At 39.4% G+C, this 25919-nt stretch overlaps 1 protein-coding gene across 3 annotated transcripts in view; it reads right to left on the reverse strand.

The window, feature by feature from the left end:
* The window catches only part of DIP2B (disco interacting protein 2 homolog B), a 229142-nt gene that overhangs the window by 70998 nt on the left and 132225 nt on the right, over nt 1-25919 (reverse strand). For 2 of the 3 annotated variants that reach the window (XM_059185366.1, XM_059185365.1), the window contains exons 4-5: nt 13395-13520; nt 1607-1819 (exon numbers count right to left, since the gene is read on the reverse strand). In XM_059185366.1, coding sequence (XP_059041349.1) covers nt 1607-1819; nt 13395-13520 — 339 coding nt within the window. The remainder of the gene's footprint in view (nt 1-1606; nt 1820-13394; nt 13521-25919) is intronic. The other variant, XM_059185367.1, reaches the window with a different exon arrangement.

A 25919-nucleotide genomic window follows, 5' to 3' on the forward strand; every position in this document is an offset into this window, starting at 1 on the left:
ACAGGGGAATGGCTAAATAAACCAAGGCAGGGCCATATAATGGCATACCTGGAAACCATAAAAATATAGTATTCTATATTATTCTATATAGAATATTCTATATAGAATTCTATTCTATATTATTCTATATTAATGACGTAAAAGATGTTTGTGATACAGTGCTAAGAAAAGCAGGTTATGAACATTATGTTTAGTACAATTTCATTTTTGTAAAAACAAGACCAAAACCCTACATATTCAATATGCAAAAAAAAAAAAAAAGTCTAGGAAGATACACATTGAAGTGTTACCCATGGGAAGTGGCTTTATAGATGACTTTATCATTATCTGTATCTTCACATTTTTCTATTGGGAAGATGAATTGCTTCTGTTAGAGCAAACATCCAAAAGGTAATACTGTTAGATAAAATGGTTTCTGCGAGTACCTGAACAAAAAACTTTTCAGAGACTAGTAGAAGCAAGAGAAAAAATATCAGGTCAGATGAAATTATCTTATGAACAAAAATCCAGACAGTTAACTAGGTATTAGAACAATGTTTTTAGTAAGCGAAAATGCTCTCTTTTAGACAAATGGGGAAATAAAACCTGATCCAGCCATGGCTCTGCTGCTTGTCCTTCCTAAGAGAAGAGATGATGAGCAGCGCACCTGTAGTGTGTAGGTTCAGTGAATTACAGGGCAGGGCCAAGAGTGCAAGACAAGGCACCAACTGTTGGCACTTAGCCTGTTAATGTGGGCAATCACACCTTCCAGGTAGCTATATTCCTTACTAATTACAGGCCTGAATTACAAATTTTCTAAGTTTTTCCTTTCAGCAATCAATTAATAGATTAAAGATATATATATAGATAGATAGATAGATAGATAGATATAGATATGAGAAGTCACTGATATGAAACTTAAGACACCACAGACACATGATGTTCAAATACATTACTTAGTGTGATATGTACCAATTTAGCAGAAGCAGAGATCTGAGCTGTCTTTACCTGCAGATGTCACAAACTCTTTAAAAAACACACATGAAAACATAAAGGCAGAGCAAAGCAAAAGCTACACTCCATACAGGAGCATTAGCAGCGGGTAGCAGCTCACAGAGCACTCACATCCTCAGCCTGCACACCCCAGTTGTAGCAATGACACAGCAGCAAGGACAATAAATCCAGTCTTTAAGCTAAAGACAAAGGGCTTCACTATATTGTCTTTGTACAGAATTTGTTCAGTTTTTTGGGGGTTTTGTTTGAGAAAACACAGGTAGCAATACTGGGAAAATATAAGATGTTACATATTTTAATACCTTTTAATACATGGAATATTCTCCAACAGGGATAAACCCTCCCTAAGACTGGTGTTATATCTTGCAGCTTGAGTATTGCTGATGGAAATAGCTATGGCTTCAGGTGGGCAACACTATGCACCAATAATGCAGATGATACCTAACATTCCAAATGTATTGCTGGTGTTTCCTTCTTTGACCCATTAACTGTTATGTTCTTTCTGATTCTCTTAGGCCATTCTAAAAACCTAGTACAAATCATAAACTACTTCCTGAAGGTGGGGAGCCAAATGGAACATAATTTGAGCTTCTAGGGTAGATCCAGCTCCTACCTATTCGAGTATTGGCAAATACATCAGCTAGAGACCCACTGGTTCCTTTGACCTCTCCATGGGACAGCGTAGAAGATGCGGATGAAGAAGTGGACGATCCCTGAATTGAACGGTTGATCCAGGACTCAGCATTCTGTAAGCTCTGTTGCAAGGCAGCAGAGAGCGCAGCTTGGCGTCTCAGAGAGCCCTCATCCTCAGAGGCCGAAGACGTGTCTGTGTGAAATTAGAAAAAAAGAAGTTCTCGATCCTGCCTAGAACAGAGACCTTTCAGTTCGTGCTCATTGATCACACATTCAATTCTGACACCAGCACAATATTTGCATTTTTTTCCCCCCAGAGAGACAGAGAGATTGGGCGGGGGGAACAATGGGGGAGAGAGAATCCTAAGCAGGCTCCATGCCCAGCATGGAGCCCGATGTGGGGCTTGGTATCACAACCCTGAGATCATGACCTGAGCCAAAATCAAGAGTGGGATGCTTAACCAACTAAGCCACCCAGGCATCCCTATTTACATTCTTAAGGTAGATTAGTAGTAAAGTTTCTCAAGAATCTCAAGGAAGTCTATGGACTAGAACCTGCAAAAATAAAACAGCCTAAATCTGTAAGTAATTTTAAGTTCTTAAAAAATCCTTTTTAGAATATTTAAACTTCATTCACTGCTTTTCTGTTCTGAACTTAATCAGGTTCTAAATTCTTCTGGTTTATCTATTTATATTCAAGTAATACTCAAGTGCTTATATAGCTTCCTCAACCTCTTAATTAGAGAACCTTGTGATAGGTTGCTATGCTGATTTTGACAAGTACTTTTTAATTAGAGTCTATTCAAAAGGAAATGATCTTGATAGGGCACTATAAAAATTTACTTTTGTTAACAATGACTTAAGTGTCAAACAGTGAGTTAGGTGCTGGGGAACTAGAAATGGAATTAGAAACAGTGCTTAGCCTGGAGGCATTCATGGTTCTGTGGAAAAGTGGTCACTCAGCACACAGAAGCTTTTCAAACATGACAGGAGACAACCCTGATCTGTATTGCTCTCCTTAATTCTCAGAGAAGAATTGTGAGAAATTTACGATGTCTGTATTTGGCCTGGCTCTGACTTCAGGAAAATAAGGCCTAAATTAGAAAACCATGTTGAGAAAAACAAAAAAGGAAAAGTTCAACCAAATATAGGATAGCCGAGGGAAGCAGAAGTCAGGAATTTATTTCAAGGCTCCCAGCTTAGGAGGCATACCAGTTAAAGGGGCATTTGGTCTGATCTGAGACAGATCTGTGGATTGGATTTCATTCAATTAAAAAAAAAATTAAACACTCTGTGGTTAGTCCTGCTGAACACTCCAACTCAGCGGAAACTGTAGGTACGCGTTCTGCTTTGGTTCAAAAAGCCAAAGAGAGGGGTGCCTGGCCAGGTACGGTGAGGCCTGCAACTCTCAATCTCAGGGTTGTAACCCTCAATCTCAGGGTTGTAATTTTGGACCCCATAGTGGGTATAGAGATTACTTAAAAATAAAATAATTTAAAAAAGAAAAACACAAAGAACCAAAGAGAGAACCAACAGGGCTAAAAGGCTGCTAGCACTTGACAATGGAAATCTCAACCACGAAAGAATAATTTACCCAGAAGCCAAATTTTGCAGATCCAGAGCAAGCAAGGAAGTTAAAATAATGACCATATTGTGGCTTCCTGCTCTGAACCACCTCCACCTTATTATCTCATACTGAAGGAGATAGGAGGCACAAGACAGATTATTTTTATAATCTCCTACATAACTACAATACATGCTGGAAACTATGTTAGGTTCTGGGGATTCTGAGATAGATATGTTCTTGTGAGACAGTGCCCTAAAAAGGCTTACAATCCAGTACAGGAGACACAATTCCATGGACTATCTCACAAGAGTACAAAAGATGTTAAGAAACAGGGGAAGCAAAGGGTTTCCCAAGAGGGGCACCAATCGTAGTCGAGGATTTCAAGAACTTCTATATAAATGGAGTAAAGACTTTGAGGTGTACGGGGCAAAAGAAGACTCTGGAGAGTAAACAGTGGTCAGACCCCAAAGGATACGTTGATGTGGTTCTTTAAAGGGGAAAGAGATCTAAAATGCAAAACGAGAGTGACTTATGGAAAATATAGAGAAAGAAAAGTAACAGCATCTGTAACTTCTTACTTAAGGAAAGAGGTCTGTACCATTTCCAAAAAATATTCCAACATTTCAATGGGACCTTGGGAGGCAGAGATTTCTGTCTTTGTAAACATGCTAAAGAAATAAATGGGAAGGTGGCATGGGACAGGTAAATCTGACCCTAAGAACAAAGTACTTTCAGGGTCATACAACTCAGGATCTCACAAACGCCACTGTTTTTACAGGCTATCTTTATTGGGTAATTATTTTAAACTGTGTTAAGTATAAAATCAGAATAACCCAATTTTCAGAAGATAGTAAAAACAGTATTCTCATGATTAGGTTTATGGAAAATTGGCTTCACTATGTTTCTATATTGGATCAATTATGTAATTAGGTGTATTATTTCAATTCAATTACCTTGCTTGCCTGCCAGTCCTCCTGAGAGTTTAGTGACTATAACTGTGGGCCGGCTTAGTGGGAAAAACATGGCCTTGGTGTCTGTCTTCCATTTGAACTCTGGGGTCCACCCCTCACAAGCTATGTGACTTGGGGATAAAATGATCCATCTGAGAAGGTCTGCTTGTTCATCCCTTCAACAAATACCACTAAGAGCTATACTAGTTGGCAGGAATAAAATGGTGAACAAGGAAGATGTGTCCCTATTCTAATAGGACTTAGAATCTTCGAGTGCAGGAACTCAAGGAAGTGAGCCCTAAACCCAGGCAGACTGCAAGGGTAAGTAACTACTGGTTCTGATGGCTGCTTGGTGGGGGCAGAGCATGGGGGATGGGGGCAAAGAGTCAGGGAGAGGGAACAGCATGTGAGGAAGCTGGGAGGGGACAGAAAACAATGCACATTTGAAGATCTGAAAGAAATGGGACTAACCGAAGCACAGGATGCTATTACTGATGAAAGATGAGGCTGAACAAGTGGATAGCACTGGGCCGCTAAGGGTCTTTGTGCTAACTGTAGCAGGAGGCCATGAAATGAGACAATGTCCAGAAGGCACCCCCAGCAGTACCAGTACATAGCAGTTGGGCAGTAACCTTAGTTCCCCTTCTCCTCCCCAAACGGTCCGCCCTATGTTAGCTCACAGGCACGAACTGGCTATGCAAAGCTTCCAACAGATCACGTATTAAGATCACACAAAATGTAAGCACCACTCAGGGACCGTATCTTTTTAGAAATAAAAACGGGTCCCTTAAATATTTATATGTTTATTTGGTAGTTTTTGGGTTTGTTAAGTAGCTATCACCCAGGAAACTGCTGTGGATTAGTAGAAATCTAGGCAAGATTTAATAGAAATAAAATTATTTTCCCACTGATTCTGCTCTGGCTGAACATGAACTCCTAACTCTTCTTACCATCACAACTCAAGTTACTTGCCTAAACTCTACTCTTATGTAACAGAACAGAAAACAATTTTATTTTTTTTTAAAGATTTTATTTATTTATATGACAGGGAGAGTGCACAAGTAGGCAGAACAGACAGAGGGAGAGGGAGAAGCAGACTCCCCACTGAGCAGGGAGTCTGATGCGGGGCTCCATCCTAGGACCCTGGGATCATGACCTGAGCCGAAGGCAGCTGCTCAACCTGAGTCACCCACGCGCCACCAGAAAACAATTTTAAAAACATGGTTTGCCCTTCGGTTTATAGTTGGTGTGATTTTAACACAGCTACATTTTATACTGATAACCAGAAGCCTAAAATCCATTTATAACCATTACAAAACAATTAGCTTGTCAATTTTAAGGGAAGGAAAGTCCTGAATCTACTGCCTTTAACTGCTGTAGCACTTTTAGTCATTAGCCATGTGTGGAAATGACTTCCCTCTTCTTGGTAGAAAACAGATCTATGATATCTAAAAATGTTTATTTTCTAAAAAAAAATTTATTTATTTATCTGACAGAGAGAGAGAGATCACAAGCAGGCAGAGAGGCAGGCAGAGAGAGAGGGGAGGAAGCAGGCTCCCCACTGAGCAGAGAGCCTGACTCGGGGTTTGATCTCAGGACTCTGGGATCACAACCGGAGCTGAAGGCAGAGGCTCAACCCACTGAGCCACCCAAGTGTCCCTAAAAATGTTTATTTTAAAAATTTAAACACCTACCCACTCTACCTACTAACAGAATAATCTATCCAATCCACTCCTCAGTATCTACCCAAGAGAAAGGAAAATATAGAAGGACTTGTACGTGAATGTTCACAGCAGCTTTATTTGTAACAGGTAAAAACTGGAAAGTACCCAAATGTGCATCAAGAACTGAAAGAATAAACAAATTGTGTGACAGACTGCTATTCAGCAATAAAGAGGAATGAAGCTATGATATACACGACATGGATGAATCTCAAAACAAGTATGCTGAGTGAAATATGACAGACCTCTCCCTGCCCTAAAAAAGTACAATAAAGTATGATTCTATTTATATGAAATCCTAGAAAAAACAAACCACTGTACAGTAGCAGAAAACAGATCATTGGGAGGAAGAGAAGTAGGATTACAAAGGGATTATGAGGAAATTTTGTGGGCGGGGGATGATGGATAAGGTTCATTTTCTTTTTTTTTTTTTTAAAGATTTTATTTATTTATTTGACAGAGAGAAATCACAAGTAGATGGAGAGGCAGGCAGAGAGAGAGAGGGAAGCAGGCTCCCTGCTGAGCAGAGAGCCCGATGCGGGCCTCGATCCCAGGACCCTGAGATCATGACCTGAGCCGAAGGCAGCGGCTTAACCCACTGAGCCACCCAGGCGCCCAAGGTTCATTTTCTTAATTGTGGTGATGGTTTCACAGTTTTGCTATGTCAAAACTTAGCAAAAAATATACTTTGAGAATGTTTATTGTACGTGGATTATAATTCAATAAATTGTAAGAAGAACTGATTTTAAAAGATTTGTGGGGGTGAAAATGGCACCTTGGTGAGAGGATGTAACATCTCAGTCAGTCTACACAACCTGAGGGATACTGTGCAAGCTGGACACACTCCTGGAAAGACAGTGCCTGCCACTGGTTTCTGACAGCTGATGCCAAAATCAGGCCCAGACATCAGCTTAGAATAGTAGCTAGGTCAAGATTCATTGAAAGAAAGATCTTATCCTAACAAAACACACCACATAAGCTAGCCCAAGAAATAGGAGCTTCAAAGAACAAGGAAAGGAAACAATCACTAGGACAGTTAGTGAATGGCTTCTGACTGGCATGAATTGCCTCACCATGAATGTCCAAACTGGAACTCTTCTGAGAGAAGGGGTACTCCCTGTCAATAATTACTCCAGGGGCGCCTGGGTGGCTCAGTTGGTTAGGTGGCTGCCTTCAGCTCTGGTTGTGATCCCAGGGTCCTGGGATCAAGCCCCGAGTCAGGCTCTCTGCTCACCGGGGAGCCTGCTTCCTCCCCTCTCTCTCACATTGGGAGAGCCCCACATTGGGCTCTCTGCTCAGTGGAGAGCCTGCTTCTCCCTCTCCCTCTGCCTACTTGTGCTCTCTCTGTCTAATAAATAAATCTTTAAAAAAATAATAATAATTACTACAGGGTCACTATATCTACAAGGGATCACCAAACACGGTTTTTCTGTGTATTTCCTCATGTCTATGAAAAAACAGTTCATAGAATCAATTAACATTACAAATAATATTGTTATCCTTTGAACAAACACAGGTGTTAGAGGCACTGGCCCCATCATGGTGGAAAGTCCATGTAAAACTTTGACTCACCCAAAACTTAACTACTAACAGCTTATGGATGACCAGAAGCCTTTCTGGTAATATAAACAGTCAACATATGTTTCATATGTTATATGTATTGTATACTATATTCTTAAAGTAAGCTAGAGAAAAGAAAATGTTATTAAGAAAATCATAAGGAGGGCTCCGCGCCTGGGTGACTCATTGGTTAAGCGACTGCCTTTGGCTCACGTCATGATCCCGGAGTCCCAGGACTAAGTCCCACTTTGGGCTCCCTGCTCAGTGGGGAGCCTGCTTTTCCTTCTGACCCTCCCCCCTTCATGCTTGCTCTCTCTCTCTCTCTTGCTCTCTCTCAAAATCTTAAAAAAAAAGAAAATCATAAGGAAGAGAAATACCTTTACAGTACTGTACTATTAAAAAAAAAATCCACATAAAAGTGGACCCACGAAGTTCAAATTGTGTTGTTCATGGGTCAACTATATTGAGGTAAGAAAAGAGATTAAAAAAAAACAAAAAACTTATTGCCTATTTGCAAAGTTTGATCAAACATGTAGCAACTGCTAGAGCTCCAGATTTACCACAAAATATTTACTTGACACTATGGTAGAAGAAGAGGCAATATGCCAAGTAGTTTAGAGAATGGGCTTTTTAGGTCAGACTGCTCTGAATTCTGATCTTAGCTCTGCCACTGAGAGCTCTTGGGCAAATCAGTTCTTAAGAGTCTAATTTTGCTGTTTGCTGTTGTTGTTCTTTTTCTATTCTATTTTTGGACTGTTTGCTCACAAAATGCAGTGGATCTTTATCTCTGAGAATCCTAAGTTCTTGGGTTGAGGTTGTATCCTTGCAGAAACTATTTGTGTCCCAAGGTTATCATCAGCCCAAAGACCTTTTTTTAATGTTAGTTAGTTCTTACCAGGCAGTATAGTGAAACTCAAACCTTGAACCCACTTGACCTCAAATTCTTAGGGAAGATCTGAGTCCCCATTATCCCAAGGTCAGGCACAAGGCGAGCTTTCTTGACAACATCTTTTGCTGGCATGTTAAGTTTTTCTAGTTCACTCTTCTGATGAAGATGTTAAGCCCCTCCAGGGATCTCAGTTCCAACCTCCAACCTTGTTGTTATTATTTTTTAAGTAAGCTCTACATCCAACGTGGGGCTCGAACTCACAACCCCAAATCAAGAGTCACATGCTCTACAGATGGAGCCAGCCAGGCACCCCCAACCTCTAACCTCTTATATAGGTTCAAGGTTTTATCTTTTCTATCCTTATAGTAATTAAATTTAGGCCCCTGTTTCCTGCCTCCCTGCTCCCCAGGACAGGGAAAATGAGCACCATCTCAGCACTCTGATGTTTAGTGATGGTTTTTTCTCTCTCTTGTTCCCATACGTATTTAAAAGGAAACTGGTTATAGTCTATCTAGCACTTCTAAAGGGAAGTTTTCTTTTCCCTGTTCTAAGTGAGAATTTTCAGATTATCTAATTGACTAAACAGCTAGAAAAAGAAGTCTGGGCAAGTAACTGGGCTTCTCTAAACCTGTTTTCTCATTTGTAAATTGGGACGGAGGACTGTCAAGGAAAAAGAAAATGAAAAATATATGCTAAGCACTTAGCCCTTAGACTAGTACACAGAGGGGACTCAAAGAATGGTAACTATGAAATTAGTTTTACTGGAAGCCTTAAATTTTATAATAGGCCATTGAAATAAACAAATTCAGTCTGACAGAGTGGGATTTTATTGTGCTATGGCTTAAAGAATACTGAATATTTACTGCTCTCCCAAGTAACTGCAGACCACTGCTCATAACCCATACCAAAAATTAAAGTATGCTATTAACATGATCCAAGTCTACTAATTAGAACACATTGTATAGGGGTCTGATTTGCCAATTCTGTTTATTTTGCAGTTTTGAATAAAATTGGAATGTTTGGGGAAAACTCCCCAAGCTGTTAATTCACACAAGTGTTCTCCTTTAAGTTTAAATTAACTAACTAGAATATGTTTGGGGTTATAAGCTCTCAGAAGGCAGCAGCTATTCAATTTGCTTAAAATAATATCCATTCTGGTACCAAGGACCCATTGAGTATCAATTAAGTAAAAAATAATCTCCCAAACATGACACTCTGGTAGAGTAAAAAAACAAAATCAAGAAGACTTGAGTCTGATATGTATTTGTGCTGTCTGACCTGAGGCGAATCCCTTAGTGACTATGAACCTGTTTGTCTCTTCGTCTCTAAAGGACTCTGCCTTTCTATGTCACAGAGTACCTATGAGGAACAAATGAGGCAGGGCAGCCATTGTGGAAGCCACATGGAAGTCCCTTACATACCGTAAAGTACCGGAATTCTTACAAGGCATTATTAAAGTATGTTAAAAGTATATAACAATATCCTAAATCTGTCCATGGGCATTGCTATCTTATATAGAAATGCAGAGAGGTAAATTTCTCCTTGCCTGGTCCCAAGAATAACTACTGTAGTCACTTTCAAGAAGGGCCCTGTGTGGGACAGATGTCTAAATTCATTCTACCCAAGCCAGCTGAAATAGCTCACTGTGTTTTGGGGTCATTCTGTGGTCTATTTCGTCATCCAAGTACCCTCAGAATGCAGCACAGGATAAGTCCACAAGGGTGGAGAAAAAAATCAGAGGGGAAAACAATGTATGCTGCATTTTCTGCATTGTGTTTACCCGTATGAATGAGAAACAGCAGTACACAAAGAACCCCTACAAAGAAAGAGCTGAGGTAATTGCCTCACGACATCAGTAAATGATTTCAGCACATAAAGGGAACTGGATGGCAGCAATTCAAGCAGGCTAAAAAAGACTCTGAAAAAGGCCACAGGCACTGAAAGAACCATAGTTTACCACCAACTTGGAGAACTTAAATTTTCCAGTCCATAAGAGAAATCAGTATACATACCAATAAGCAAATCTTAGGTTGACTGACATTTTATTATTTGTGAATGATAGATGAACAAAAGCCAATTTCCCAACCAACTATTTGTCGTATTTTCCATTTCATATAATACTAAGACTACGGCCACAATCTATGGCATATTGTACTTCCTAAATCCTTTTATTAAATCCTTCCCAAAAGAGAGCTAAAATTTCACCGGTTCAGCAATTCCAACAGTTATGTGGTGGATGCCTCCTGAAGAAGCCGAGCAACTAGTGCACTCCCACAGGTATCCCAGGCACCAGGCTCGCAAGGGGACAGCCCGAGGTGCAGCACGACCACTCAGACAGCACCCCAAGGGCAACCCGACTAAATCCCTATGAAACCTGAGGCCAGTTTTGCTCTGCAATGGTAGTACAACTATTCTAGAAAGAGTGCCACAGCACTCATTTTCATAGTTGCCCAGAACTCTTTTTTTTTAAACCACCTATAACCAGCAATAATTAATGTCCATCCTCTTCCTCCTCCCCAACCCTGAGGGTGGTTCAGCATTCTTCTGATCTTCAGTGTTTCAGGGGCTATCAGAGTAAATATGCGAGATGAATGAACCCTACCTGCCGGTCCCTGGGTTAGAGGGAGACAATGATGTCAGATTAAATTGCAATAGAACAGGAGACCGCCCAGTCTCTTAGCCGTGGCTCTCAGAAGCTCAGGAGAGATCCTGACATGGGGACAGCAAATTCCATTCCCTAAAATGAACAGAGCTGATGGGTGCCTTATGATACAATTCTTCCACACTGTCTAATGCTAGACATAGGCATGTGCGTAACTGCAGAATGACAGCATCAAGACCTAGCGCCATGTGGGGGCCATGTGGGGGCCATGTGAGAGATCCCTCTGGGGGTGTGCTCAACGTTGCTTCATGGTGGAAGAATTCCTCTTCTTTTTGACAACATTCAGGTCCCTGACAGTATGTTAAAGTTTCTCGTAAGCTATTCGGAGAAACCTGGATCTGGATGGAGCTAAATGGATAGGAAACCTTTTTGTTACTCTGCTCTGCTGAATAAAGGTCTTAGGAGAAAGGACCGTATTTTAATAATCATGAAATTATTAGGATGCATAAGGTGATCCAGAACATAATGCCACATCTTTAAGGCTGCAGACAGGGGCGCCTGGGTGGCTCAGTGGGTTAAGACTCTTGTCTTCGGCTCAGGTCATGGTCTCAGGGACCTGGGATCGAGCCCCGCATCAGGCTCTCTGCTCAGCGGGGAGCCTGCTTCCCTCTCTCTGTCTGTCTGCCTCTCTGCCTACTTGCGATCTCTGTTTGTCAAATAAATAAATAAAATCTGTAAAAAATATATGTAAAAAAAAATATATATATATGTAAAAAAAAAAAAAGGCTGCAGACAGAGTACAACATTACTGTTTAGAGATCCAGAGGACTGTAGTGAATGCCAAAGGACTGTGGTCTCATTCAGCAATGAATAGCCATGACTTGTTTCTGGAGTTGGTAAATTCCCTTCAGGCAGTGACTTTTGTAAAAGGATAAAAAAAGGTTTCCACTCCTTCCCAGCATTCTCAAGATCCTTTGCTGCTCTCTCACATTTAACTCGAGGCCATGAGAGCAGACTATTTACTCTGAAACTGCGGTTCTTTAATACAGCCATGGAGAGGATTGTTTCTAAGAACTGCACATCACGTTGCTCCCTACCCTTTGTCATTTATTACAACTGACCCCTCAGCTGCGCTGCAGCAGAATCTGCCAACAAGGAATAGCTACTACGCTGAGAGCCCCCTTTGTCCACCAGGACCCAATTGGTGCTATACTGATGTGGAAGGGAAACCATCCAAGATTTTGAATGAATGGGCTGGAAGTACGCACCATTACAGACACAAAATGTCTTATTGTGAAGGTCTGCTAGAGGTATCCTGTGTTACGTTTTGAGAAACACTTGAAGCCACAAAGCTATTTCTCTTTCAAACATATTGACACCACAGATGTAAAGAAAAAAAAAAAGCACACACAGTTAATGAGCCCACAGCACACCCAAATGCTCTGAGAAGTTAGCCAAAACCTAGGACAAAACTATTAATATGAACCCAGACCAGGGAACAGGATCCATGGAAATAGCTCAACTTGACAGCTATGAATCAAAGTTAATCATGAGAATGTGACCTTCTCCCCAAAGATATGGTAAGTCCTTTAGACCAAAGCTCCAGGGAAAATTTTTTTTCCCTAAAGATTTCATTATCAGTACCATGATAGTAGACAGAAACGATACTGAGGCTCTGAAATAGTTATTATGTTTAGTCTCAGAGGCCTAGGTGGAGATCTTGTCTGAGATTTCATTTAAAATTTTTAAGGTTTTTAGAACTTTGGGAAAGATTCTAAATAGACAAGACAACTTAAAGTTGTCTTCTCAAATAGCAAGTTAAAAATCCTAAATTTACTTTAGGGGTAAAGATTCCAAGCCTGGGGAATGAGAATGGGATGGAGCCACTTAATTCTCGCTGACCTCGTGAACCCATTATAAAAAGTGGATTCTTAAAAAATATATAAATGTATATAAAATAGATTAACACATACACAAACACACATATATGTTTTTCAGATCTATTGAAACTGCACTACTCCCATCTTTAATGACACATAAAACTTTGTCCCAAGTCCCAAGTGCACTTACTCTATAGAAACAAAATATCTGATACAGGAGTACAAATATGTTAAAGAAATGTATGACTATGGGTCATATTTTAGATGTCAACAAAAACACCTATTAAACAACAGAAGGAATTTTTTTATACCCTAAGCTTTGGCCTGTGTTTATTTATGATGACATGAGTTCGGGGGTTTCATCAAGGAAATGCTAGAAATTCAGAAGGACATTAAAAAAAAATAGCTTTATTCTTAACGCCTCTTTTTGTATGTCATTTACAACATGACAACTGAAAGCTGCCACCTTCAATGTGTACTCTTATACACCTTGGATGATGAGCAAAGTTCCAGCTCCTACCTCGGAAGAGAAAAAGCCAAGCTTATTTCAGCAACATCAACGGAATAACTGTCAGAGAGAAAGGTTCTGATAAACCTACCAGGAGGTGTGCAGGCATCTGCAGGAGACTGGACGAATGTGGACCGCCTTTTGGTTGGCATGGGCAGAGCCATTTTCTGTTCTTTATGCTTTGCCAGTGCGGCTTGAACTGCTTCTGTATGGATATCTGAAAGATTAAACATTTGCATTTATTAGCTCCCAGTTCTTAAGGTGTTTACTTCTGTGAGCTGAACTATCACCACTGCAGTTGTTGCAAATGGGATGTTTAGGTGATTTTTACCTATAATTTGTGTTGTAACAATTAAAATAAAAATTAAAAAGAGGAGACAAAAGAAGAAGCCAAGCGTTAACTTTTTAAATAATTAAAAAATATATATTTTATTTATTTATTTGACAGAGAGAGAGAGAGAGCACAAGCAGGCAGAGAGAGACATGGAAGCAGGCTACCCGCTGAGCAGAGAGCCTGATGCGGGGCTCGATCCAGGACCCTGAGACCACGACCCGAGCTGAAGGAAGAGGCTCAAACCACTAAGCCACCCACATGCCCCAGTCAAGCGTAACTTTATAGAGAAGGAAAAAGAAGCTCAGAATGACCAGGTGACTGCTTCAGACACTGAAAAAGGGGTTAATGGAGATGGGGTGCAGGGGTGGGGCGAGGGTAAAGGAGTCTAACACGCACCCATGCCAGGCGGGGAATCCTACCCTTGAATGGAATGAGTGTTCTGCAGTTAGCTAGAGGACACTCATTATTTTTCAGGAAAAGAAGCTTATGATCTGCTCAACTATCTGAAAGGGGTTGAGACCCCTCAGTTCTATACCACAGAAAACAGAAGAGCTGATTCTGATCTAGAAAAGAATGTAAGGGCTGATGGTACTTGTTTGCCACTTTGGCCACAAGAAAATTCAGTTCTCCCTTTGAAGTCTAATAGAAGTCTCAAAATTAGCATATCCAGATAGAACTCTTGATTCTCCACTATCACCACAAAATACACTCTACATTTCTGCAAAATCCTATTAAGGTAGGTAACAACTGAAGTAGCTTCTCAGTTCACAAGAAATCTTCTCAGGAATGGGTCCAGTCAGATGACATGCAAGCTATCCTTAGAATACTGTCTGTGCCATGTAAAGGTGCCCCTTATAAAAGCTGAACCAATCAGATCCTTTTACTGGAGTAGGGGGGAATTTAAACTGAATCAAGAAAACACAGGTCCTAGAACTGAGTCATTTTAATGATAATGACCTACAAAGAAGAAAGGTTCATGAACTTCAAGGTTGAGACCCCAAAGCTATCTCTCTTTTTCTAGGGATTTCTCAACTGTTTCCTCGGCTTCTGTGATTTACCCCAGCTATTTAAGGTAGCCTGAGCTAGACTGTTTCATACAACAACAAAAAAACCTTCACTAAGATAAACAGAAACATCTTTCTATGAAAATATAGTCCTACAACATAATTTTAAAGGGCTGCATAGAATTTCACTATATGTCCGTGCCATAATTTATTTAAGCAACTTTGTTTCCAAAGTTTTGCTACTATTCATAGCAACTATTCACAGCAAGACTAATTCAGTATTTTCACCTTAGTACATTATGTCTAATCCTGTATCTGTAGGATTAATTCCAAAAATTGCTGAGATGTATTTCCTAAGAACAAGGATTTTACTCTTATATAAACCACAGTACATTTATCAAAATCCAAAAATTAAAAATTGATACAAACTATTACATAACCCACAACCCTATTCCAACTTAGCCTACTATCTCTCAATAATGCCCTTTATAAGTTTTTCCTCCTTTGTTCCTGATCTGAGACCTGACACAGAATCACACATTACACTTACTTGTCACATCTTTCTACTATCCTATAATCTGGAACAATTCTCAACCTTTATCTTTTATTACCTTGACATTATGGTACAGATTAATTACATTGTAGAATGTTCCTTAATTTTGGCTTACTCATATTCCTCATAATTAGATCCAGGTTATGCATTTTGGCAGGAATATCACAGAAGTAATGTTTTCTTGAAACACAGTACTAGGAAGCATCAGCCCCATGACTCGTGATAGTAACTTGGATTATTTGGTTAAGATAGTGACTGCTAACGTAATCCACTGCAAAGTTACTACTCTTCCCTTTATTTAATTAATTATTATATTTATTTATTTATTATTTATTTATATCAATATAGACCTATTGATTTTTATTTTATTCCATGGCTATTGTTACTATCTTGACTTATTTTGATGGTCCTATTACCCCAAATTTGACCAATTAGGCCAAATATAACTGGTTCTTATAACCTTTTGTTATTCCCATCATTTTGAGCAGTAATTATTTTCTGGTCTAAGATGTTCCAGGTATGTTCCCTGTTCCACCACTAGAATTAGACATTTCTCTAAGGCCCTGGCTCCTCTTAGCAGAAAATGGTATTTAGAAACCAAGTTCTTAAAAGCAGGAGTGCTCAGTGCTATTGGGGTATCTTTCTTCTAAGTCCTTTCATTGGATAAAAGCATATAAATATGAAAATAAATATTTACATGCATATATCTACATCTATATTAAAAACCATAAATTCTTATTAATAACTCTAAATCCATTTCAACACCATAAAATTGATTCTAACCTTCCCCTTTTCCATTCTGTAACTCCCTTCTCTAATAGTAAGAAATCTGGTTCACAAAATCCTCAATACATTTTATTCATTCACTCAATCCTACAACACACATCCTAAAACATATATGAAATCTCAAAGAAACCCAAATATCCAAAACAATCTTAAGAAAGAGGAATAAATCTAGAAGCCTCACACTTCCAGATTTCAAAACATATCAGAAGCCTAAAGATAGTATAATACTGGCATAAAGACAGACATATAAACCAATGTAATAAAGCAGAGAGCCCATTGTATATAGTCAAATGATCCTTTACAAGGGTGCCAAGACTGCACAATAGGTAATGACAGTCTCTTCACAAATGTTGCCAGGGAAATGGAAATATCCACATATAAAAGAATGAAGTTGGATACTTACACCATATATAAAAATTAACTCCAAATAAATTAAACACCTACACTTAATACCTGAAACTACAGAACTCTTAGAAGAAAACATAAGAGGAAAAGCTTCATAACCTTGGAATGGGTAATAATTTCTTGGAAATGACACTATAAGCACAAGCAATAAAGGCAAAAATAGGTGGGACTCCATCAAATGAAAATGCTTCTGCACAACAAAAGAAAACCATCAACAAGGCAAAAGGCAACCTACAGAACAGGAGAAAATATTTACAAACCATATACTGAATAAGGCATTAATGTCCGGACTATATAAAGAATTCCTACAACTCAGTAACAAGTAGCCCAATTTTAAAATGGTCAAGAGACTCGAGTAGACATTTCTCCAAAGATACACAAATGGACAACAATCATATGACAAGATCTGCAACATCACTATTCATCAGGGAAATGCAAATCAAAAGCACAATGGCAAATCACTTCACACCAATTAAGAAAGCCACAGGAAAGGAAAGGAAAAGTAGAGGGGAAAGGGAAGAGGAGGGATTGGAAAAAAGAAAAGAGCAACTCTTGGTGAGGATCTGGAGAAATCAGAACCCCTGTGCACTATTGGTGGGACTGTGAAACAGTGCAGCTGCTATGGAAACAGTTTGGAAGGTTCCTTAAAAAATGAAAAATAGAACTATCATATGATTTAGCAATTTCACTTCTGGGTATATATCCAAAAGAGCTGAAAGCAGGATCTCAAAGAGATATTTGCAGACAAATGCTCAATGCAGCATTATTTATAATACCCAAGACATGGAAGCAACCTAAATGTCCATGAATGGATGAATGTATAAAGAAAATGGTGTATGTATATACAATGGAATATTATTCAACCTTAAAAAAGAAGGAAATCCTATAATATGCTACAACATGGATGAACCTCGAGGACATTATGCTAAGCAGAATAAAACAATCACCAAACAACAAAAAACTGTTTGGTTCTTCTTGCAAAAGATACTTAAAGTACTCAAATTTTTAGATGTAGAAAAGTACAATGGTGGTTGGCAGAGACTGAGGGAGAAGGAAACAGGGAGCTGTCATTAAGTATAAAGTTACCTACAGTCATGTAAGATCAAAGAGGCCTAGACAGTTATTATGTGACAATATGCACATAGTTAATACTGAAATGTACACTAAAAAAATTTTAAGAGGGTAAATTTATGTGTTTTTTACCACAGTAAAAACATTTTGTATGTAGTCTTTAATCACATTGTGATTTTAAGTAGCCTTCCTCCCATAAGGCTTTCTATAAGCCCACATTATAGAAAAACTGTTTTCTCTCAGTACTTACCTTTTTTTTTCCTAAAATGTAGATCTCTGATTCACTTGAAGTTTTTTTTTTTTTTAAAGATTTTATTTATTTATTTGTAAGAGACAGAGGGAGAGAGAGCAAGCGAGCACAGGCAGACAAAGAGGCAGGCAGAGGCAGAGGGAGAAGCAGGCTCCCTGCCGAGCAAGGAGCCCGACGTGGGACTCGATCCCAGGACCCAGGGATCATGACCTGAGCCGAAGGCAGCTGCTCAACCAACTGAGCCACCCAGGCGTCCCCCACTTGGAAGTTTTTGATGGTATATGGTGTGAGGTACAGATTTACTTCGTATTTTTCCAACTGTCCTAGCACCAATTTATTAAAAAGGATATTTCTGACCCAATGATTTACAATGCTATCTTTATTATACACTAAATCCCAGAGGTACTCTGGTCTATTTCTGCACCTGTTATTCTATTTCAATGGTCTGTCTGCCATACTGCACTGTTTTAATTATAGTCTTTAGCATATGCTTTAATATCTAGTTAGTATAATCACTCTTCATAGGTTTTCTTTCTCAGTGTTTACTAGCTATAAGTGTTTATTTTCCCAAATGAATTTCAAAAACATGTTTTTTAACTCCACAGATAAATTTATTAATGTTACTGGGACTGGATTAAATTTATAAACTAATTTAGAGAGTTCTGCATCTTTGTATGCTGAATTACCCTATCAAAGAACAAGGGATGCCTTTTCCATTTACCATGTCTACTTTGTGTTTTTCAGGGTGTTTTAAAGTTTCCTTCATAAAGGTTTTACACATTTCTTATGTTTTTTCCTAAATAGGTCTTATCTTTTCTATTGTTTCTGTAAATGAAGTATGCTCTATCATTATATCTTTTAACTAGTTATTGCTTGCATATATGAAGGCTACTGATTGCTGTACTAATTCTGTATCTTGCTATCTGACTGAATTATTTCATTAGATTTTTGCCACTGACTCTCTTGGTTTTCTAAATAAATATCATATCAAGTGCAAATACAGTTTTCTTTTTTCCTTTCTAATTCTTATACCTCTAGTTGATTTCTCTTATCTACTTGCATTAATATGTCTAGTACAGTTTAAATGTTAGCATCATTAGGATTTAAAAAAAATTTTTTTTAAAGATTTTATTTATTTATTTGACAGAGAGAGAGAGAGAGCACAAGTAAGCAGAGCGGCAGGCAGAAGCAGGCTCCCTGCCAGGGACTCAATTCCAGAATTGAGATTACGGGATTACGATCTGAGCCAAAGGTAGATGCTTAACCATCTGAGCCACCCAGGTGCCCAGGATTAAAAAAAAATTCTTGAAAGTAAATTTTTTAATTTTTTATTATTTTTTAAAGATTTTATTTATTTATTTGACAGAGAGAGAGAGCGCAAATAAGCAGAGTGGCAGGCAGAGGGAGAGAGAGAAGCAGGCTCTCTACTAAGCCGGGAGCCCAATGTGGGGCTCGATCCCAGGACCCTGGAACCATGACCTGAGCTGAAGGCAGCCACTTAACCAACTGAGCCACCCAGGCAGCACGTAAATACATTTTTTTAAAAGATTTTATTTATTTATTTATTTGACAGAGAGAGAGAGAGAGAGAGATCACAAGTAGGCAGAGAGGCAGGCAGAGAGGCAGGCAGAGAGAGAGGGGGAAGCAGGCCCCATCGAGGAGAGTGCCTGATGCAGGGCTCGATCCCAGGACTCTAAGATCATGACCTGAACCGAAGGCAGAGGCTTACCCTACTGAGCCACCCAAGCTCTCCACAAATAAATTTTTTAAAAAATGAACTGCTCAACCTTAATAAAATAGGCTTAGGCCTATTTTAGCCTCTTTAGGAGAGGTAGCTTATAGAAGAAACATAAAGGGTCAATAAACCTTAAAGTCCAATCTCATTAGTAACACTTCTACCAACAAGGTATGAATGTGAGTGTCCATTTCCCTCCATCTATGGACAACACTGAAGCATTTTTTCCATCTTTCCCCCAGAGATAAGTGAAAAATATTACTTTACAGTTTTAAAGTAGCTGCTCCTATTTTTGGCTTGTTTTTATTAAGTGGCTAAGACACGATGTGTAAGTGCCATGGATGGGCTTAAGTACATCTATGGAGCAGAATAGACACCAAATGCCCTTACCTGTTAGGATGGATGGATGGATAGAGAGATGGTCAGATAGACAAGCAGGTAGATAACAGACAGATTGAAAGGCAGACAGATGCATGCGTAGGCGAGGTCAGCAAATAGAGAAGTACAGTTAAGAGTTACCTGCAAGCCATCAAGCAGTCACGCCATTTTTACCAATTTCTAAAGTATGAACCACTTTAATATTTTTAGTCATGGCAGAGGCAGTGACTATTAAGTTCTGGAACATTAGGATATCACATTAATTTTGGCACCATGCTGTGTGCTAGCAGGGATGGAGAGTGAAATATTAATTTAATTTGAATTTAAATGCCTCTATGTAGACAGTCTTCAGCCTGGAATATCCATATAGCAAACAGCCACCCATCCTTCAAAACCTCATGAAATCTGCCCTCAACAGTGCCCAGTTCCCAGGCTCCTTCCCTGTTACCCCCTCATCTCTGCTGCTTCTACCTTCTATAAAGGATTCCTATGTTTAAGAAAAGATTCTTGTATTTCTTTTTTTAAAAAATATTTTATTTATTTATTTATTTATTTTTTTAAAGATTTTATTTATATACTTGACAGAGAGAAATCACAAGTAGGCAGAGAGGCAGGCAGAGAGAGAGAGAGAGAGGAGGAAGCAGGCTCCCTGCCGAGCAGAGAGCCCAATGCGGGACTCGATCCCAGGACCCTGAGATCATGACCTGAGCCGAAGGCAGCGGCTTAACCACTGAGCCACCCAGGCGCCCCAATATTTTATTTATTTATTTATTTGATAGGCAGAGATCACAAAGAGGCAGTGAGGCAGGCAGAGAGAGAGAGAGAGGGAAGCAGGCTCCCTGCTGAGCAGAGAACCCGATGCAGGACTCGATCCCAGGACCCGGAGACCATGACCCGAGCCGAAGGCAGCGGCTCAATCCACTGAGCCACCCAGGCGCCCAAGATTCTTGTATTTCTGCCTCTGTTTCTCTAGCATCTAAATTGTGCTCAACTCCTAGGAGGTCTATAATAAATTCTTCTGAACTGAAATAAACTCAATTTACTTTCCTTGGCACGAGGAAGCCTGCTAATATAAAATGATCCTGGTGTATCTGTGGCAGCTACCTTAGCAAATGCCACCATGTCAGACAGCAGATTTGGACAGAGAAAGTTCTCAATTAGGGTGACAGAGGGAGTTATTGTTCCATTTAGCTCCCGGTATAAAGTCAGAAGAATCCATACTTAGAGTAAAAATCATTAACAACAGTAACTGATTTAAGGCTTTATATCATTTATCCAGGGCTATCATTTTTTTTTTAAAGATTTTATTTATTTATTAATTTGACAGACAGAAATCACAAGTAGGCAGAGAGGCAGGCAGAGAGAGAGGAGGAAGCAGGCTCCCCGCTGAGCAGAGAGCCAGACTCGGGGCTTGATCCCAAGACCCTAGATCATGATCTGAGCTGAAGGTAGAGGCTTTAACCCACTAAGCCACCCAGGTGCCCCTGGGGTTATCATTTTTAAAACTATTTTTTACAAACTTTCAGTTATGAAATAATTAAGTCATGGGGATGCAATATACAGCATGGTGGCTACAATTAGTGATACTGTATTACACATTTGAAAGTTGCTAAGAGAAAAAGTCTTTAAAAAAAAAAAAAAACGATTTTATGGGGCGCCTGGGTGGCTCAGTGGTTTGGGCTGCTGCCTTCGGCTCGGGACATGATCTCAGGGTCCTGGGATCGAGCCCTGCATCGGGCTCTCTGCTCCGCAGGAAGCCTGCTTCTCTCTCTCTCTCTCTCTCTGCCTGCCTCTCTGCCTACTTGTGATCTCTGTCTGTCAAATAAATAAATAAAATCTTAAAAAAAAAAAAAGATTTTATTTATTTATGGAGAGAGAGCAAGGAGAGGGGCAGAAGGAGAGAGAATCTCATGCAGACTCCCCACTGAGCACAGGGCCCAACGCAGGGCTCAGTCCCTCCCACAATCCTGAGATGATGATCTGAGTCAAAATCAAGAATCAGACGCTTAAACAACTGAGCCACCCAGGTGCCCCTAAGAAAACAAATCTTGAGTCTTCACCCCTAGAAAAAAAAATTTTTTTGTAACTATGTGTGGTGTGGATGTTAACCAGACTTACTATGCTGATCATTTTATAATACTCAATCATTATATACCTGACCTGTCAATTATATCTCAATGAAAGAAAGGGAAAAAACTATCTGCTATTTTTTTGTTTAAAAATACCATAAATACATTTTATGTTATACATATTTTATATTTTACCACAATAAGAAAAACTAGAAAATAATTAATATACATATTGGAAAAAGATGCAGGCAGGTGTGCCTAAGTGGCTCAGTCAGTTAAGCATCTGCCTTCAGCTCAGGTCATGATCCCAGAGGCCAAGGATCAAGTCCTGCTTTGGGCTCCCTGCTCAACAGAGAGCCTGCTTCTCCCTCTCCCTCTGCTGCTCTCCCTACTTCACTTCCCCCTCTGTCTCTGTCAAATAAATAAATAAAATCTTAAAAAAAAAAAAAGTAAGCATAAATAATGCTGAAGTGAAAATCTGCCCCAGATCCAGCACTTCTCAGAAGTAATCCTGCCTCTCTCTCTCACACACAAATGAATAAGTAAATCTTAAAATACATATATATACAATACATACATATATATATACACACACATACATCTCTCTGTGTTATGCAAAAAAAAATCTACCTCTGCTTTTCTATGAACCTTCACAGAATCTGAAAATCAACTTTCACACAATTCCATTGTGTGGATCTGTGATAACTTATTTTTTTTTTTAAGATTTTATTTATATATTTGACAGAGAGAGAATGATCACAAGTAGGCAGAGAGGCAGGCAGAGAGAGAGGGGGAAGTAGGCTCCCTGCTGAGCAGAGAGCCCAATGTGGGGCTAAATCCCAGGACCCTGAGATCATGACCTGAGCTGAAGGCAGAGGATTAACCCACTGAGCCACCCAGGTGCCCCTGTGATAACTTATTTAACCACTGTATTATTATGAATGATATTACAACAATTATATTTGCATATATATCTTTGTGCACATACATAGGTATTTGTATAAAATAAATTCCTAGAAGCGGAATTTCTGGGTTAAAAAATGTATGAATATTTAAAGTTTTAAAATATTGCCAAAATGTTGTGCTGTCACCTTTAAGGCCACAGTACCAACGTACTTAATGTACTTATGGCTCTGAAATGTTATACTGCATTTATATTTGTTTTACTACTTTAGTGTTGCAGAGGTTTACTTAGTTGAATCAAGATTACCATATTTTATTGAATCTATGATGCCATCCTATATAAAACATATCCTGATTTCAGACATGTTAAAATGTGAAAAGTGTCCTTGTTATATTAGATGAAATTACAGTTCTTTTTTTTTTTTTTTTTTTAAGATTTTATTTATTTATTTGTCAGAAAGAGAGCAAGCGAGAGCGAGCACAGGCAGACAGAGTGGAAGGCAGAGTCAGAGGAAGAAGCAGGCTCCCTGCGGAGTAAGGAGCCCGATGTGGGACTCGATCCCAGGACGCTGGGATCATGACCTGAGCCGAAGGCAGTTGCTTAACCAACTGAGCCACCCAGGCGTCCCTGAAATTACAGTTCTTAGCTGTTGTGAAAAATAAATGATTAACTGCTTATACTGAGAAATAGTACTTCCTCAACAACAGCAAATCAAATGCTCCCAGTTATTAATAAAAAAATACTACATTTCTGGAAGTATTTTTGCATGAGATACGTAACACATAATAGCAAAATGAGGGAATTATTCATAATAATCAAACTTTACAAGGGCCATAACATTTGGATAATTAACACTTACAGAGCACGTTCTTCTCTACCGTAAGGATTCTAGCATGAGACCACAGAACAAATCTAACCATCCATCTATGTTCTAACATGATAAGCCCTGGTGCATACATCAATGTCAAAAGGAGATATTCACAGTTACTATATTAGTAAAGCTTCTTATTGATTTAAAAAAAAAAAAACAAAAAACAGGCAGCTCTCCTAATTGGGTTTGATTCATTCACCAGCATACAATTCATCCCGATCTTTGATTAAAAAAAAAAAAAAAAAAAAAAAGGCACTTCCAAATATCAGTCCCCAGACAACGGCTGACTTTGAATATCTCTGCCAAAAGCATGTGAGAGCTGGTTATCATTTTCCATCACTACTGTCTGAGCTGAAAAGGTGATACAAACACTTCAAAAGTCCTTTTTTGTTTTTGTTGTTTTGTCTGAGGTAGCTAATTGCTCAAAAATTTAACTTTAAAAGAGCTGTCAGAACGACTTACCATAAGATCACTTTCCATCTAAAGCACCAATAGTTTGTTTTTTACACTTGTGACCTTAACACATGTGTAGAAAGGTGTATCGTGTCTTGACGTGCAGAAAGAAAAGGTATTAGTAAGTGTATTTGAAATGTCAAATAAGTGTAAAGAACAGCATCAGGTCAGATCTAACTCTGAATAAATATAAGCTCTTTACACCATGTCTGAAACAAGAAATACTAAGTCTACTTAGAGTGATTATGATTAGTTGAAATGCCATGGGTATTAATAAGCCTCCACCAAATAATAAAGGAATTTTCAGCTATACTCACTAACATCATTAAATCCTTTCTGTGTACCCACCAGTTTATTCTGAATGTTTGTGACTTTTACAAAACGCACCCTATGTTCTCACACCACTGTCACAAGTGACAGGTAAATGTAACCCTTCCTAAGGATAGAGTGGCAAAGAGAAGTTCAACTTCCAACAATTTCTACCATTTATTTGCTTTACTGCTGCTGCGACTGTTGATTTCTTCTTTTCCACAGAAGCCACAATTTCTTGAGTTTACCTTTGTAATTTGGCTAAGTAATCCCTAATATAATGAAAAGTGTGATTTTCACCCAAAATCCATGCTTGCATGCCCCTTCTTTCATGTGCTCCCTCACAACAGTACTACAGTATTCTCATAGCTTTCAGTAGCTTCATGGTTTGTTTGTTTGTTTAAAAATTTTATTTATTTATTTGACAGACAGAGATCACAAGCAGGCAGAGAGGCAGGCAAAGAGAGAGAAAGGGAAGCAGGCTCCCTGCTGAGCAGCAAGCCCGACTCGGGGCTTGATCCCAGGACCCTGAGATCATGACCTGAGCCGAAGGCAGAGGCTTTAACCCACTAAGCCATCCAGGCGCCCCTCTTCAGGGTTTTTAAATCACCTTTTCTTTCCTACTTTACCTCCTCTCTGGCCTGCTTGCTACTACCTCAAAGAGAAAAAAATCCTTGTAGACAAATATCCAAAATTCTACTCTTAAACCCTTAAAACCCTGTACCTAAGAGACCGCCACCATCTGCTAACCAGTATTTGATTCATAGCCTACACTTTCCAACATTTGCGATAAATCTGAAAGAACTGGCATAAAGAACAGGGGCTGGAGAGGACAGTAACGTTTTAGTTGATGAAGGTCAAAACTTTATACTAAAGGTCACTATCGCCTTTCTCTGTATGTGATCAGCCTGGACATAAGCTGTAGAGAATCACCTTTTCGGTTCTTATTAATCCTTTCATTATATGCTATAAAAACAGATCAAAAAAAGGGGGTGAGGGATCCACAAAACTCCCAGAGTGCCAGGGCTGAGAGTTTAGAGGCCCAAACCCCTCTGGGCTGGGCAGAACCTATTGCTGCTGAACCTGGGCCCCAGCTTAAAAGGCAACAGTGGGTGCTTGGGAAATCGGGCTTGGGTCTTGGAAACAAAGAGGAGCTCCTGAAAGGCTTTTCTACATCCAGCTATACCTCCCTCTAATCCATTTCTTAGCTAGTAACTACTTTTATTCTTTCTTTTCTCCAAAATATCTATTTAGCCCTTATATATACTTGGCACTGTGGCGGGCACGGGGACACGGGAATGGTGGAACATGCGGTCTGCAGCTGGAGCAAACCACTAGAGCAAACACAGATGTACAGCACTGCTCTGCTCAAATCCTTCAGTGCTGTTCAAGAGTCCTCAAGATATGGGGCGCCTGGGTGGCTCAGTGGGTTAAGCCTCTGCCTTCAGCAGACCTCACAAAAGGTCTGACACAACTCTGCAACCATGTCCTTTT

This window comes from Mustela lutreola, chromosome 8, assembly GCF_030435805.1.
Source record: "Mustela lutreola isolate mMusLut2 chromosome 8, mMusLut2.pri, whole genome shotgun sequence".
NCBI lineage: Eukaryota > Metazoa > Chordata > Mammalia > Carnivora > Mustelidae > Mustela > Mustela lutreola.